The sequence below is a fragment of the Globicephala melas genome, chromosome 5 (genome assembly GCF_963455315.2).
Source record: "Globicephala melas chromosome 5, mGloMel1.2, whole genome shotgun sequence".
In the NCBI taxonomy this organism is placed as follows: Eukaryota; Metazoa; Chordata; class Mammalia; order Artiodactyla; family Delphinidae; genus Globicephala; species Globicephala melas.
This window is the reverse complement of record NC_083318.1, coordinates 104012291-104029680: the sequence shown is the minus strand read 5'-3', so window position 1 is coordinate 104029680 and position 17390 is coordinate 104012291. Positions and strand designations below refer to the sequence as shown.

General features: G+C 40.3%; 1 protein-coding gene across 6 annotated transcripts in view; it reads right to left on the bottom strand.

Annotated features, from left to right (window-relative positions):
- Positions 1 to 881: 881 nt before the first annotated feature.
- The window catches only part of AFF1 (ALF transcription elongation factor 1), a 206494-nt gene continuing 189985 nt past the window's right edge, over positions 882 to 17390 (bottom strand). For all 6 annotated transcript variants that reach the window (XM_030847009.2, XM_030847016.2, XM_030847011.2 and 3 more), the window contains 8 exons: positions 17103 to 17343; positions 16307 to 16398; positions 16072 to 16132; positions 12779 to 12915; positions 12107 to 12178; positions 11522 to 11662; positions 9404 to 9627; positions 882 to 6347 (listed from right to left, as the gene is read on the bottom strand). In XM_030847009.2, the coding sequence (XP_030702869.1) occupies positions 6226 to 6347; positions 9404 to 9627; positions 11522 to 11662; positions 12107 to 12178; positions 12779 to 12915; positions 16072 to 16132; positions 16307 to 16398; positions 17103 to 17343 (1090 nt within the window). In that variant the 3' untranslated portion in view covers positions 882 to 6225. The remainder of the gene's footprint in view (positions 6348 to 9403; positions 9628 to 11521; positions 11663 to 12106; positions 12179 to 12778; positions 12916 to 16071; positions 16133 to 16306; positions 16399 to 17102; positions 17344 to 17390) is intronic.

The following is a 17390-nucleotide window of genomic DNA, read 5'->3' as shown; positions in this document are numbered from 1 at the left end:
CCATCTAATGTGATCCTCAGCACCTTACTAGGTAGACACCAAAGCTGTAACTGTTTATAAGAAACCCAGAGAGGCTAAGTAACTTGCCCATGGTCACATGGCAAACCAGAGAGCCAGGATTCAAAATTAGGAAGTCATCTTTCAGCACCTAGAGTATCATTTCTTTTGCAATGGCAAAGGGAAGAGAAACCAGATGGACTTTAGATTTCTTCCCATACCAACATTCTACAAATATGTCTCCCCACACCCAGCAAACAAATTGAAAACAGGCAAATTTGGTCACTGTTGCACCTGGCAGTTGATGTTGAGATAAGCAACACTGGTGCTATTAGGCTAATTTGTGATTGAGATCTTTTCTTTTTTTAATTATTTATTTATGGCTGCATTGGGTCTTCGTTGCTACGTGCCAGCTTTCTCTGGTTGCAGAGAGCGGGGGCTACTCTCCGTTGCAGTGCATGGGCTTCTCATTGCAGTGGCTTCTCTCATTGCGGAGCACAGGCTCTAGGCACATGGGCTTCAACAGTTGTGGCTCCGGGCTCTAGAGCACAGGCTCAGCAGTTGTGCCGCACCGGCTTAGTTGCTCGGTGGCATGTGAGATCTCCCTGGACCAGGGCTCGAACCCATGTCCCCTGCATTGGCAGGCGGATTCTTAACCACTGCACCACGAGTGCAGTGATTGAGATCTTGAAAATAAACTGAACAGAAAGATGAGCTACCCTCTGCCCGCTCCTTTCCCATTTCAACAATAAATACATACTGTGAATAAGGGCAAATTATTCCATGTGAGACTCTCCTTGGCTCTAAGCGGTAATTACATATAGCAATTTTAGGAATTATTTATTCAAGCAAAGTGAAAGCATGGATTCCACGCCAATGATTTCTCTAAATTTTTATTAATTTTTTTTTTTTTACAGCTCCATCCTCTTGTGAAAAGTAAAGAATTTGAAGACGAACAAGTCAATTACATGGTTTTTTAAACAGCAATTAATCCTTATTACAGAGAACAATAAACAAAAGATCTGTGGCACGGTATCTTTGGAAAGATCTTTTGCAAATTTTTCTTCTAAAAAAAGAAAACTGTAATTCTCACAGATCACGTATGTCTCTTTCAAAGGACTGTACAAGGCAGCTAAATTTTATTCACAAAAGCCCCTAGTTTCAGTTCCATTGCTGAAGTAGATAAAACACATGGAGTCCCCCTTGTCTGTGTTGCACATCTTTCCACTGAGCACATCACTGTTTCCCTATCCTACATACAAAACCATTGTGTGGACTAGATAGCTGGCACATTATTACACAATAATTAAAGAAAAGTTCATATTATTTTAGAGACAGACCAGTGATCTTCATTTATCAACTGGACAATTTATTCTTTTTTAAACAATTTTAATAATACCAAGATTTGACTTTCCTCCAAAGTTATAAGAAAGCAAAAAATATATAATATAATATAATATATAATGGTAATAAATAAAAAAAGGCAACCCTGCTCAGGTATCATCCAAAATATGATCACATTCAGGAGAAGAAAGACAAAAAAAAACCAACACAAGATTTGGGACACACGTGTATAAACACACACACCAACATGAACAGTGTATACTTGGTATCTGAGGAGGGGATGTGCAGTAATTTTAACAATACATGTTGATGGCCTGAACAAAAGGCGAGTACTGCCTTTTGTTCTTAAACAAAAGTTAATTAACAAAAGTTAATACTGCCTGTATTCAGCATCACTTAAACATCTACTTGTAAGCAAAGCAAGTTATCTTCCTTAGGTTAGCCACTGCCTGGTCTGACCAGTGCAGCTCGGCCAGCCTCGCTGTCAGTGGTCTTATTTCTTTGTCCTTCCAGGTCGATATAGTAATATCTAGGCTCCCAGGGAGCTGTAAGTTTCCTTCCTGCTGTCTTGGGTAGAGAAATACAGGCACTTCTCTACCCAGCACAGTACCTGTTGATATCCAACACACCGCGAACAGAAAGAATAGAGTGGCTTTCCCCGGGACAACAGGAAATTTACAGCTACCTTAAGAGAGGTGGCAGATGGGTGCTTGTCAACACCTCATAAATACGAACTAAAGAGCATGGCCAGTGGTCACAATTCGTTCTCAGATTTTCGGTGACTGACACAACTGGATTGGATATTTGAGGTGTGTATGGTGGAAATACCACTTGCAATGTTTGAAGGAAAATCCCCAACACCATGTTTGTTATTCTGCCACTCCACCTCCCACAAACAAAATGACAAAAATATAGGAAAAAAACCTGCATCCACAAATTCTAAGTAGGACCAAAAACAAAAGAGGCAACCACTAGAGCAAGAGAGAAAGGGACCAAGTACCGCTATAATCCTGACACCCCTCCACAACCACAATGAGGAAATCTCTACATCTGTGTTTCTAAAAGAAGGCCAAATATTCTAGCAAGATTTAAATACTGCTAATCAGTGGTAAAGAGTGTAAGAGATGAGGTGGCAAAGTTTTTCACAGATTTTGTGTAGTGTCTGGGCAAACAAATCCTTAAGAGAAAGTAGAATCTGTGTGGGAGGTAGGGAATCAAGCCTTATTTGATTCATTTACCTAAAGATGCACAAATACACCTCAAACTTCATGAAGCAGAAGAGAAAAAGGTGCAAGACCCACCTAACATCTCTTAAAGCCATGGCAAAATGAATACAGCATTATTCCAAAATTAGGTGTAGTCAACAAAGGCACAATAAATATATCCAATTTAGCCAGCCTCTTAGTCTGTGTGTGTGTGTGTATATGTACACACACATTTCCTTTCATATATCAGAGATAAGAGTTTTATTCATTTTGGAGGGCACAATGGTTTCTTTTTGCTACTAAAAATTACTGAACAGGAATCATAAAAAAAAAAAGTTAAGCTCCTGATCCTACTAACGTTAATATTTAAGGTACCAATTAAGGCAAGTTTTCAGCCAGAAAGGGGTAGTTTGTTAGCTTCTAAACATCCTGAGATCGGGAATTAAAGGATATAGGACAAGGGAGATAAGTGTGGTCCAATTTGTCTAGGGGAAATAGCTAAACATTTTGGTCAAAACAGATTATAAAATAAAGGTCCTTTTGTTCAAAAAAAAAAAAAAAACAAGAGGCTTTTCCCATTCAGTATTGTGATTAAATCATAGCACCAGCTAAGTCATTCTCCTGTTGTAGTTCTGGTCCTGATAATATGCCAGCTGGACCCTCCCACAGCTGGCATATGAAGGACGTTTTCACATTCTTAACCCAGTGTAATTTGGTAAATTTCAGTGAAGTGTTTTATCACTGTTTATCAGGGCCCTTAGTCTAGCTAAAATCTTAAACTCGGTGATTCACATTTTAATTACCTCCAGGAAGGACAGAAACATTCAACGTTTTTTAAAGTAAAACAGTGTTCTTCCATTTCCTAGTAAAGATAGACACACACACACGAAACTGTAGTGCCAAAGGCAAGGTTTTTACACTCCATTTTTACTCAAGATGTTCTGTATTTGTCTCACTGTGAAGTGTGTGCTATTACGGTTGTTATAAGAACTTCACATATTCAAAGGCTTGATTTTATAATCTAGTCCTTTCAATTATCTACCTCAGTACAAATTTTGCCTTTGGGAATTTAAGCATGCAGTGGAAAAGTGCAAATGATTTAAAAATCCTTTAGATTTCTATATACAACTGCAACAGCGAAAAGACCTTATGAACCTTAAGGATTCATCAGCCACTACCCTTTTACATACTCTACTTTAAAAGTAGCCATTAAGAATTCTTTTAGGTAAAATGCATTTTGCAGTAAGAATCAGAAATATTCCATGATCAAAACAGTACAAACTGATCTCTGCAAACTCGTTAGTTTTTTAAGGGACAAATAAAATCTTAATATAAAGGTCAGGGAAACAAACACACACACAAAGAATAAGGCCACTGAAAAAGCAATTACCTCTTTTAGAAATGGCTGAGAAATTGCCTTGGAAATGTCTTCAGTCAAGGGGACACTGTGGCTCCTGACAAGACACACACACTCAGCACGGTCTGCATAGATCAGAACCTGTCCTCAAGAACACACTCTTCCAAACTGACAGGTGGCTTGTACTGGGGAGTGACGGGGTGAAGGGAGCGGGAATGGCCAAGGGAGTAAGGGGGAAAAAAAGATGTTAAGTAACCACATAAGCCTGCTTCTGGTGTCCTGTCTCCTACATATAAGAGATGGACACACAATGCCACAAGCAGACAACCTACCAGGCAATTACTGTTCATTTAACAACAGGCTGCTTTTTAAACGAGTAGTTTAAAAAGGACCATGGCTCTGCTTTAGAACATCAGTAAATGAAATCAGTCCATCAAGATCGCACATCAAGTTCTTATGCTCAGATATTACTACTGTTGTAATTCTCTCGCTTTAACCTAAACATGAAGTAACAGACCTCTGTCCTAGCTAGTGATAACCAAAGAACAGGCTGGATACTCTAAGACACTGAAGGAACAGCTTCACACAAACAATTTATATTGTGAAAAATAAGCATCACTCCCATCCGCTACACATCCCTTTTTATATAGTTACCAAGAAAGTTCTTACATTCATCATATGGACCTTAGACCTCTTCATTATAAATAAAGATGGTACTCCCTTCTTCACTAATGAACATGACAATGTCAAACATGCTTGGTAGGCAACAGCTCGTAGGGGGCGGAAATGGGATGAAGGCAGAAAAATAAACCAGTTGTAGCGTTAACACTCACTCCTCAACTGTAACAGATGTGCAAATTCTACTTCTAAAAGGGATAAAAAGAATTAGCTTCTAAAAACACTGCACTCAAAATAATGCTTCCAATAACCCTCAAAGTTTCAATGAAAAAAATCTGTGCTTATGGATATGTGGGAATTCTGTTTGTTTGGTTTTTTTTCCCCCACTTTAGGTCATTCAAAATAAACTTGGTTTAATGTATAGAATCTGGCAATAACAACTTATGGGAAGGCCACAGTTCCTCTTCAATCTAATCACATCTAGTTGATTGAGAACACTCTGGACTGAAGGCATGTGGTGACTTTTTTTTTTTTGAAAGTCTAATAAACCACCCCAAATCTCCACAGCCTCTCAGGGAGTTAATTTCCCCTAGACAATCAAGGGCTCTCCAAGTCTAGTTTTGCTATAAATATAAAGTAATTTGTAGAAGAAAAATATAGCCTCTCTAAGAAGTAGATTTCACTTTTCTTTGTTCGCTGACAAAACTCTGAGTTGGTAGACAACGTGAGTTACCACATAACTGGAGACCACAGATCAGCACCTCAAATTCCAGCTCTACTTAAACAAAAATTAAAAAGCACTTCAACCATCTGGTCACGGATAAATGTTGGTTTCCTTCTTCCCCAAAGTAGAAAATGCAGAGTACAGTCGATGTGACTGCCTTTCTCTGGAGCAGGGGGTGGGAACGGCAGCGCCCGGTCCTCCGTGGTACATGGAGATGGGGATGCAGATGGGGGTGGAGACGGCTTCCCTGTGCGCTGAAGCTCCTCTCTCCCCCAGCCCGACGGGGCCACCTTCCAGCACAGTAACGGAGAAATCAGAGCTGGGTTGAACGTGCAGTATCCAGGCAATGGGGGGTCGGGGGGTGGGTTGCCTTCAATTTTATAAATTAGGACAATACCTGGTATTATCAAAGCCACTGTTCAATGGCAGAAAGTGGGGTACAGTGGAGTCCTTCACAACTTATGTTTTATAGATGACCATTAGAATTTATTAAACAAATATTTCCCCCAAAACTTAAAAGAAAAAAAAAAATCACCCACAAAACCCTACACCACAATTCACTGTTTTAAAAAAAAAAAATTCCTTCTAGGAATGAACTAATGTGGCTACTGAGATGATGTGAATTTGCTTCCAGAGTTGAAATTGCTCCTCCTCATTTCATTTGCATCCTGCTGGTTAAAAAAAGACGGAAATGTTTCTAGACCATTCATAAGCCCACTCAGGCTACATTGCACTTCTGTCCTTTAGCAAGGAAAGGCAAGATCATCTCTGAGGCCAGCCTCCTCATTTCTGCTTCTACAAAACCATCCTGTCCAACCAATGATTCCATAGTTCTTGAGTTTCAGTGAACAAATATCCTGGCCATCTCATGGTGCTTCTCTTCTCGAGTTTGGTATCCTGATGAGACAAATGTCTGGACTGTTTTGAGGCTTCCAACGTGCAAAAAAGTTCTCAAGGCATCAGATCAACCTGGGCCTCCATTAAGGTGTTTTGGTTACTTGTTTCAGCCGCTGAAAGCCCTGTCTTGTATAGCGCACCAGGTCCATCAGACTGCTGTCAAGGGCCAGGGTGCACACACCTGTGCCGAGCTGAGCAAAGAATTCTGCAAACAAAGCAAGCCCAACATGTAAACACACGTGCACACACAAAATAAACGTGAAAACATAAAAAGGCAAGGCTCCAGAAACTACATTCCCACAGTATTCTGTACGTCATCTAGCAGAGCAAAAAAAGAAAAAAAACCTCACCATCTACTGTAATGGTTTGCTAACTCTCCACATCCCTCCACTAGTCTAAAAAGGGAGGAACTAAATTTGTTTCAGAGTTGACTCCCTAATGCCTGGCACAGTGGCTGACAGTGGAAAATACTCCATTTATACTTTTGGATCAATGGACACATGAATGAAAATAAACAAATAAAAATACTCAACATGTTTAAATTAAAAAAAAAAAAAGCATCATTAGTTTGATAAGAAAGAAAACAAGGTTTGAAGAGGCTGTGAGGAAAATAAGTGGCCACAGCCAGCTGGCCGACTTCTTCCCTATAGCCAGGAAAGAGCACGTCAAGGCTTTAATCTGGTATTTACATATAAGCATTTGCTCAGTGGTCACTAGCACTGACACCAAGCAGTTTCTCTAACAGGTGCTTGACCATCTCCTAAACCTTGGATTTCTCCAAGGGCGTTCTTCACAAACAAGACCCAAGAATATTTACTAAGCCATATTTCCTATACTGTTGCTAACCATCTTTCTTAACATATACTGAAAACAAGCAATAAACGCAGTATTTTTTTAAGGATTATAAAAGTTATATTTATTCACGATGCTACATTTATTGCATTCCCTTAGAAAAATAGAGACTATTTATGTACCCAATTTGCCCATATAAAACTTTATACAAATTATGTGTAGCACATAAAAGCCTCTGGTACAGCTAAAATCCTGACACTACAATTTGGGTAATCCTGCTTCAGGGTCTCCAGTTTATCAAGTCTGTCCACAGAAAATAAAAACTGAAACTACAGTCAGTCTTGCTGCTCACACTTAGAAATTATTTTAAATATAATAAAATAAAATTTTCAATTACTCTAAAACCCAAAAAAGTAAACTGGAAGGGGATACATTTTGTTACCAATTTCAATTTAACAGTATGACAAATTCACACCTTATTTTGGCTGGGTCTTTTTTTTTAAAAAAAAAAAATCACCTTAGTTTTGACATTATCTTTCTAAGTTGTGGCTGCTTCAGAAGGTAATTTGTCAAAAATATTTACCAAACAATTTTAATAATAATAATATTCCTTTTACAAAATGGTACAATAACACCTTAAGAAACCAGAAAATACTAAATGTCTTTGGCTATATAACTAAAAGGCCATTCTTCCAAACAGAATAGGGCATATTCACCTCAGAACCAACTACAGAAACAGAAAGCATAACAGAAATATGCACAGAATTTAATGAGAATTTGTCTTGCCTTTTCTTCCCATTCTACCCATATAATAAGCAAGGAGAATGCAATTTACATAATCTTCCCAGATGAGACTCAACAGCACTTCAAAGATACCCAAACTTCTGCAAAGGCAAAGTGAATTAAAACAATGACACAACTAAGGGAAGACTAAAGGGACAAACGTTATTTGCAATTTTCTTTTAACTTGTTGGCTTCCTTTTAAGCCTTACAAGTGTAGAAATTATAGCTGATAAACAAAAGTCACAAGCCTCACAAATGGAACTATAATATAAAAATAAATCAAATGAAACATTTATTAATAAATGAAGCCTATTTTATTACTTCAAGTGTTAATGATAAAAAAATTTCCGCACAGCTGTTGCATTTTAAAAAGTGAAACTACATACTATATTTCTAGCTCGGTAAACAGATGAACCTGATGTCTTTGAATGACATAACAATTGACCATTGTACAGTACATCTTTCTGAAGACCCGTAAATTAGAGAACTACTGGCTTAAAGTTAGTGATTATGAAACAAATATGTATTTGTAGTTTCAGCTGCTTTTTTCTTCCTCAGCCATCAGGTGCTCCATCCATTTTACATTTCTGGGTTGAAGAATAAATGCAGTATTTTAGGTTATGCTACTTCCCATCTCAAATGTGTTGTGCCTGGGGACAGCCAATGACTTTCCATCTGCATTTGCTTAGCCCTTTTGCTAGCACTTCAGTTCAGGGTGAAATAACGATACCAAAACTTCCAAAGGGGCAACGTGCTAAAGCCACTTTTGATTTAATTTTGCTAAGATCTAGTCACAGAAATCTATCTCCATGCCACAGAGCTCAAGAAAGAATTGTGACAGCATGGAGAAAATGTGAGAAGAGTAAACAGCTGCACACTTCCTTTTCTTCAAAACACTGAACAGATGGTGGGAATGTGAGTTGGTGCAGCCACTACGGGAAACAGTATGGAGGTTCCTCAGAAAGCTAAAAATAGAACTACCATATGATCCAGCAATCCCACTCCTGGGCACATATCCGGACAAAACTTTAACTCAAAAAGATACATGCACCCCTATGTTCACAGCAGCACTATTCACAACAGCCATGACATGGAAACAACCTAAATGTCCATTGACAGGTGAACGGATAAAGATGTGGAACATATATACAATGGAATACTATTCAGCCACGAAAAAGAATGAAATAATGCCATTTGCAGCAACATGGATGGACTTAGAAATTATCATACTAAGTGAAGTAAGGTCAGACAGAGAAAGACAAACACTATATGATATCACTTATATGTGGAATCTAAAATGTAGAACAAATGGACCTATCTACAAACCAAAACAGACTTGTGGTTGCCAAGGGGTAGGAGGGGAGGCGGGAGAGGGATGGACTGGGAGTTTGGGGTTAGTTGATGCAAACTATTACATATAGAATGGATACACAACAGGGTCCTACTGCATAGCACAGGGAACTATATTCAATATCCTGTGATAAACCATAATGGAAAAGAATATGGAAACGAATGTATTTATGTGTGTAACTGAATCACTTTGCTGTACAGCAGAAATTAACACATTGTAAATCAACTATAATTTTAAAAAAGAAAAAAAAAAGGCCAAAACACTGAACAGAAAATACAATGTTATTCCCCTCCCAATCCCCATGGCCCAGTAATAACCACGACAGAGCCATTTACCTTTATTCTTCCTGGTAAGGACCTCAGCCTGTTCCCAAAGATCAAAGGCGGTAAGGACATGGGAAGTAATGGTGACATAGGAAGATGTCATGTTTTGGATGGTGACTGGGGTGCTGATGGTGGCGGGCATCCCCCCGCTCCCCACACTGCCAGCACTTGACTGGGATCCTATGGAGCTGGCTGGAGAAGGCATTGGAGAGAGGGGGGATGGTGTGCCTGTGCTTCTGGAAGGTGGAAGAAAAGAGAACTGGTTAGTCACCTGAACTCCTAGATCACAGATCTCCTGTTTCTGGAACTGCAGTCCAAGTCACAAGGCTTTAGCGTGTACTTGCCAAAATGACAATCACTTCTAAAATCACTTCTACAAGGTCAGAGAGGCACCGCACCCTTCACCTTCAGTATTCCAGAAATTTATTTCATAAAACACAGTGGGATGGGGCCCTCCAAATGGAAAAAGTCACTGGAGACACGTAAGGTGTTCTTCACTGGACATAGAATCAGGTGGGCAAATCTGTACTCCAAGTGTATTTCCCAGGCCCTTTACATATTTTACTCCCTTGCCTGGAATCCCTTCTCTCCCCAACCCCTATTCCAACTTCTCCTAGGAAGACAATACTTCCCCTGAGAAATGGTCCTCATCTCCGATATATTCATTCTCTCATCCACTCAATACACATCACTGAGCTCCTACTCTGCACGTAGCTCTCCTCCAGACACTGGGGATACAGCACAGCTTCCTTTCTGTCACCACTTGAACTCGTCTCTTTGCATTTATCACACCTCATTATACTTTTCTGTCTATTCCTTTTCCTGCCTCACAAGCACCTCACAGGCAGGGACCATCTCTTCCTAATCTCTGCATTTCTAGCCCTTAGCACAGGAGGTGCTCTGGATAAACACCTGCTGAGCCCATAACTGACTGAACAGAGGGCAGCCCATGAGGAGACTGGGCATCAGGGGACTCACACTGTGCTGTGTTCTCCCACTGACTGTCTACCTACACCTGCAAGTTCACAAGTGCCTTGATGCGGATCAAACGAGAAACACAAGTGAAGTCACTCAGTCGTTAAAGAAGTGACGGATATGGAATGGAAAGATGGGTCAGCAGCAGTGGCCTCATCACATAGTTACATCTGCCCTTGGGCTTCATGAACTCTAATGGATCCTAAGCAACCCCAGCAGAAAGTTCATTTTGAAAAACTAGAGCAGAAGCTCCCCGAGGGCAGCAATTCCTGTCTGCTTTGTTTACTGCTGCTTCCCCGCGCCTAAAGCAAGGTTTGGTACAAGGAAGGTGCTAGACAAATGGTGAAGGAGTGATCTAAAATCATGTGACTGACAACCTATTAACTTAGAATAATATCTCAGAGGTAGGAGTCATGAAAATTTTCAGAGGTAAAGAAGATGCTTCTCAATCAGGACTTTCTTTTTTTAAGAGAGGCCATATGGGAATCTCTTCTTTTGAATGTGCTGGAAATGGGGCAATCTTCTAGGTGATGTTCTTAAAATAGCAAAACCCGTCAGAACTGGGAGCTTTTCAAGGAATACGACTAAATTAAAAAAAAAAAAAAAAATACTAGGCAAGTACCAAAGGGAAGAAAATTCTATCTTCATCTTAAAAACACCCGCACAAGGACTCTGTTTTTCGACAGCTTATGGAACAAATGAGCAAAAAGTGGGGGGAAAAATTTAGCTAGAGATAGCTGTTTTGATTCTTAATATCACTGTTACAGACCCTGGAGAAGGGAGGAGGGAACTGGTTCCGGAAAGTTCTTGTTTACTGAAATGCTAGGACAGCGTGCTGCATAGAAGGAGAAAGGACCTTGGCTCTGGTTCCGCCGGCCCCGCCTGTTTTACATTGTTGGGCATATCCAAATATCCTCAAAGCTCTAAAATCCGGACCCTAGATTCTCTGTAGTTATCTTTTTAATTTATGTTGCCCAAACAGCAAACACCCCGATTTCTAACTATTCCTCAAAAAGGTAGAAATGTGCTAATGATTTCAGCTGAATGTGCAAATCAGCACATAGATGTAAACCATTTTTGAAACAAAGTCACAGCAAGAGGTAAAGAAAGAAAGAACTTAATTTTGGAAGCTATTTAAATTAGACTGATCATTACCTGGCAATGCACGGAGAAGGTGCCTGGGCAACTTTGGAAGAAGTCTTGAAGAAGTGTTCATTAAGAGTACGGGAATACTTTATTGCTATATCTTTTTTACAACGAAACATAGCCATGTTCAAAATGGACTGGCAACGCATGCTGTGAACATAAACATAAGTTGAAGTGAAGCATTAGCTCCGATTCATGAGTATCACACTACTAGAGAGAGCAAGCCACCTAACCTCTTCCCTAATGTTCACCCTAATGAACATACTGGGCTTTCCTCATCGACGCGAGACAGTATATCGAGAATCTCACTGCACTGTTCACACTAACGTCAGAAGTAAATACTGGTGAAACAACACAAATATACAAGGATATAATTTAAGTCACAAGACCGAAGTCATCAGTAAAATGATGGGGTTGTAAAACGGCAGTAGATGCCATTTCATAATAATTAACCATCAGTGGGATTAACCCCTTGACCACACATCCTACCACTTTCTGGTAGTGATTCGCTTTTCATGATCGTTTTCACTTTAAGCAAACAGATATGCAAAAGCAGGTGTAATTTGCTATTTAGACAAAGAAAAAAATACACACCATAAAACAGCAAATATTTTCTCCTGTGTTGGTGTTGTGGCATCCGAGAAGGATTTTAATGACATTATGAATCTATAGGAAAATACAAATGTACATCAGGTTAAAAAAAGGCAGTCAGAAAATCCCAGACACAAAGATATCTTATTATGTTTGTCTTGGTTTTATATTGATTTTTCCTGAAGATGTGAAGACATGACAGCAACGCAGAAGAAAAATGAGGCTTTGGAGCAACAGTTCAGGCCATTCAGAAAATTAGGCGAGGACATGCCTTTTCTCTGACCTGTCCACCTGCTTGAACCCAAGTAGACTTGTATCCTTACTGAAGTCCCCTCCTGAAATGCAGGTAATAAACAAAGACGAGAGCTTCAGCTGAGATGAGAGGGCATCTGATAAGAAAGTAAAACTGGAAAAACCAACCCTCTCCCTGAAGGGTTTGGCATTTCACCGTGCGCTTGGCAAAATGATGCAGACCAACCCAGTTGTTCTGCTCTAGCACTTCATCTGGAATACATTTTTAGTTCATGACAAAAAAAAAAAAAAAAGTTTCTGGATCAGTAACTTTAAGACTCCCCTTTGTTAAGCTGTCTTCAGACCAAAGTTCAAATGGATTAAAGCAATAAAGGTAAGGACAGAGAAGTACTTAAAAGGAAGGCAAAATGAGTCTGCACTTACTTGATGAGGTCTAGGGTTTCTGCATAGATGGAGCAAGCCGACTTGGACGCTGGGTTTTCCAATTCCATGGCAATGCCACACTCAATAAAGGACAAGGCAGCTTCCAGGTACTTAAAAGCCTTCCCAACCTTGTCCGTCTGTGGGCGAAGAACAGGGTCACTGTTAAGCCTAAAACGGACTTTTACTTAGCTTCTCACATACATTCTTTACAGAAACTTCCCTCCACTGTCCTAATTTAACTATGGCTAGAGAGAAGTGTGAGAACAAACAAACTCAATATCATAACCAAAGCCCGTCAGCTCTGACCTACTGAGAATTTTCTTTTACTAAAAGTTCAGTAGGAAAGAAACAACAATCTTGTAATAAGACTATACTCTCAAAACCTTATTAAAGTACATATTCAAACTAAGGCACTCAGTACATGGTCCCCTTGTTACCAGTGTGCAATTACCCATCATATGATTTTCCTGGCAAATAGGTTATTCTACACAACTAGAATAATGCAGACACAGTTTCTTTGTACAAATTGAAGTTTATCTTATAATAAGTAAAAAATGTTATGGTTTACAAGCATCTTAGATTTCATGTCAAACAATAATCTTTTTATGTATTTTAGAGCCCAACAGGTCATCTCCTCTGGGAGTCTGGGTTAAGGGCACAAGGCTACCCCCTGGGCCAACAGGGATAAAATTTCAGAGTCCCTTAACAGGAATGTAGAAATATGAATGCAATCAGATTATTGGTGGTCATCTAACCCCGAATACATATTTTGTCACTTACGCTCTTCTCACTTGGTGGAATTCAGCCAACTTGACTGAGACTGTGCCGAGTCTCACTACATATGAGACGTCATATGCAGCACACATTGTAAGAGCAACTGATCAACACGACATTTGCAAGGTTGTAGTTTCTGCTAATGTCTCTACTTTGATATGTTCAAAAAGAATGAATGAAAACCATAAAGGTGCAAGTGGAGTGTAAGGAGATGGTGACACATCAGCAAAGAAAGAAGGTTTGGCAAAGAAAGATGGCTACTAATTTTAATTTTTAAAAATAACCTGAGGGACTTCCCTGGCAGTCCAGTGGTTAAGACTCCGTGCTCCCAATGCAGGGGGCATAGGTTTGATCCCTGGTCGGGGAACTAAGATCCCATACACCATGCGGCATGGCCAAAACAAAAAAAAACTTGCTTTAAAAATATTTTTTCTAGGGGCTTCCCTGGTGGCGCAGTGGTTGAGAGTCCGCCTGCCGATGCGGGGGACACGGGTTCGTGCCTCGGTCTGGGAAGATTCCACATGCCACGGAGCGGCTGGGCCCATGGGCCATGGCCGCTGAGCCTGTGCGTCTGGAGTCTGTGCTCCGCAACGGGAGAGGACCGCGTACCGCAAAAAAAAAAAAAAATTTTCTAGAGAACCCAGGGTCAGAAAATTAGTGACAGAAAGAATAAAAATCAATCAGCATGTCCCAAATAATCAACAGTATAGGGCCTTATTGGTTTGCTTCACTGGTGCGAATTTAACTCTTCAAGTTTACTTATTCAATACCATCTTCTTCATGGGATTTCCAAAATTTATATTGGCCTTAGGGTAGACACAAAAGAAACTATACTAAAGCAATTTGCCAGTATCCACTTCCTTAAGTATTTTGTAAAGTTAATAATGAAAATATTCCTGTGATAACTCCATGTATCTCCTGAGACAGGGTTAAACTAGTAGAGTTCTAATTTCCTTAACAGTAAGTAAAATAAGAATAGAGGTGAAATACACTACTCTATATTCAGTTGTGCACTTCACTATCTGGAATGCAAGACGGTCATCTTTTGAGACATTGTGCAAGTAAAGGAGAATATTGTGAAGAGGCTGGCCATTCAGGCTTCTGTCCAAACTGGCATATTTTGAGAGTGGAATGAGCTAACATTACTTATTAAAATGGGATGCAATAGCCATAGGAAGGGAGAAAGAAGATGTGCATATGCATAGATTAAAAGCAACACAAAAAGTTCCCTGGAGTATTAATCTTGTTTGAATAATGAAGGAATCTAGTGCCCAGTGTCAAGATAAGTTTTTGGTAACTGGCTGACAAAGTACTGAATATTTACTCTTTCTCAAAAATCAAAAGATTCATACAGTTCTAGTAACAGCCTTGGAGAACTGAAAGGAAGAGGTTAGAAAGATACCACTGTTTGGTGCTATCTGAGGCATCTTAATCTGACTCAGGTCATGTTGGTACAGGGTCACTTGAGAGATAGTGTCTAATTTGTGTTTTACTCTCCTACAGCATCCAGCATGGTAAGGACTCAATCAACATTTTACTCCAGTGAATGGGGACCTGATAAAAGGGTCTCAGCCCAGCCCTTCCCAGCCTGACAAGAGATGCCAGGCTACAGACTGGGGTTGAAGAACACTGGGCTAGGATTTTGAGGCCACCATGGACTGATCTGATTCAATCCCCGTGGACCTCCAGAGTTTGTGGTTAGGTTTGCCTGTGGCAGAATCAAGGCAACCTATGCTGTTCTCTTGTGGTACAAAGTTCAACATACAGTATCTGTAGGGGTTTAGGTGTGGGGAATACACCAAGCAAATAAAGGCCCCAGAGTCTTAGATGCTTCAATATGACAAAGGGCAAGTATCATATAACTATACTGCAGCAGAGAAATAAAAGCATTATTTATGTATGCAATTAACAAAACTACCACCTTCCAGAAAGTCCAACAGCCACCAGGTAAAGAGAGTTCATTTCTTTAAGGCATGTTTGCCAACAGTGCAATCATCACCTTCACCTTAAAATTTCATCTGATGGTACTGGTCCACTGTTCGCTGTTAGCCTCTAACAGTAAACAGGGCGTTAAGATAATTTTGGAATGCAAACAGGTTACCTCACTTTTTGAAATGTTTTGGGGTGACCACAAATTGACCAGCTTTCAATAAGCCAGAGTTGTTTTTCACATCCAAAGAATTGATTCAGTGGGACAAGGAAGCCCTCATGTATATTAAATAAAACACTACCAGGTAGATCAACTTTCATTCATTTAGATATAAAACGTGAAACTAGTACTTTGTCTCTCTGCCCATGATCAGACGGAATCAGTGAAGTCAAAACAGTGTCACTTCCCTAGGAACTGAACCACTCAGCCCTCGCTCATTCCGACCCTGCTTACACTGCGGCCAATGTCAGGCCCCCCGCAGCCCTACCCCCCCCACCCCGCCCCCAAGTCACAGTTAGTGATTTGGAACCAGATGGCAAGTGTTTGAACGGAAAACATTCCACCAAAGGGAGAAAGAGCCCAGACTGACCACTAATTCTGCTTTGTCCTTCAACCTTCTGGCCTCCTTCATGTGAAAATCTGCTTGTTGTCTGAAAGAGAAGAAAAGACCAGGGGTGGGTCACAGGAACCTAAAAGTATTGGACTGGGGCAAGATGACTTAAGATGACTGGAGGGGGACGAGGATGGGAGGAGAGGCAGGGCAAAGAGGAGGCAGGGGGAAGGGGAGGGAGGGGGAGGGGAAGCAGCAGCATCCAGAGCCTTACTTGTCCAACTTCATGTGAGGCTTCCCTGGCTTGGAGTTACCATTTGGCAAAGAAGGCACTGGAAAACGATTTGCAGTATCTCCAGAAGATCCCTTAAAAAAGATCATCATACCGATCACCCTGTAACATTTCAGACCATTGGCCTAACTGTACCGTCTCTCTAAATTAGCCCAAAATAGTTCAAAAGCAAGGAATTCAAATGCTGCACGCTCTAGCTTGGTCAAGCACTTTCTCAGCTAGATTCAACTGAAACTGTAGATTTGGATTGTATCGGGGACACAGAAAAGCCATAAGACAAGAATGCCCAAGAGAACAGATTATTAACAAAGCCAAATTTAACATTTTCTCTTAAGCAATACATACACACACACACTCACCTACCCCAGGTTAACAGGAAGGAAGGCATCTGTATTCAAGAAAGTGGATACTTGTTCCCCCATTATCACTAATAATGAAAGTATTTGAGATCAAACATCCAAACCAAGAACTAACCAGGGTTATCATGTTTTACTGCCAAACACCTGATAGAAAATTAACACAAAAATCTATTCTGGTTTTCTCACCTCTGAACCACTTTAAGAAGAATAAACTGCCGCCTAAATTATCAGGTAATATGAACTATCTTTTACTCTCCCTCTGAAAAGTAGAGCATTAAGCACAAATAACTCATTACTGCTTTACTAAAAGTGACGAATAGCTCTGAAATACCATCGTAGAAAACTTATCTGATTTGGGCATTTAAAGTAAAGACACACCAACATATTCCCTTTTGTACATTACTGCCTCCCCTCCTTACTTTGTGTTCTGTAGAGCTTCCAGGGCCCTTCCCCTCTACTTTTCTGTGCTTGGAAACAGAAGAGTCTCTGTGGTTGCCCTTGCTACTACTGGCACTTTTGGGAGGGTTCTGGCCACTGGGGTCTGCTTCCTGCCTTGACCTCTTTTGTGCAGGCTTGGCTGGCTTCTGGGAGGACGAGGATGACACAAGTGAAGGGGGAAGCATTTCCTTCTTTGAGGGCTCAGAGGAGGGCCTGGGCGTTCTGGAATGAAACATCATGCAAAACTAAGTTAAGGCAAAACATGAACC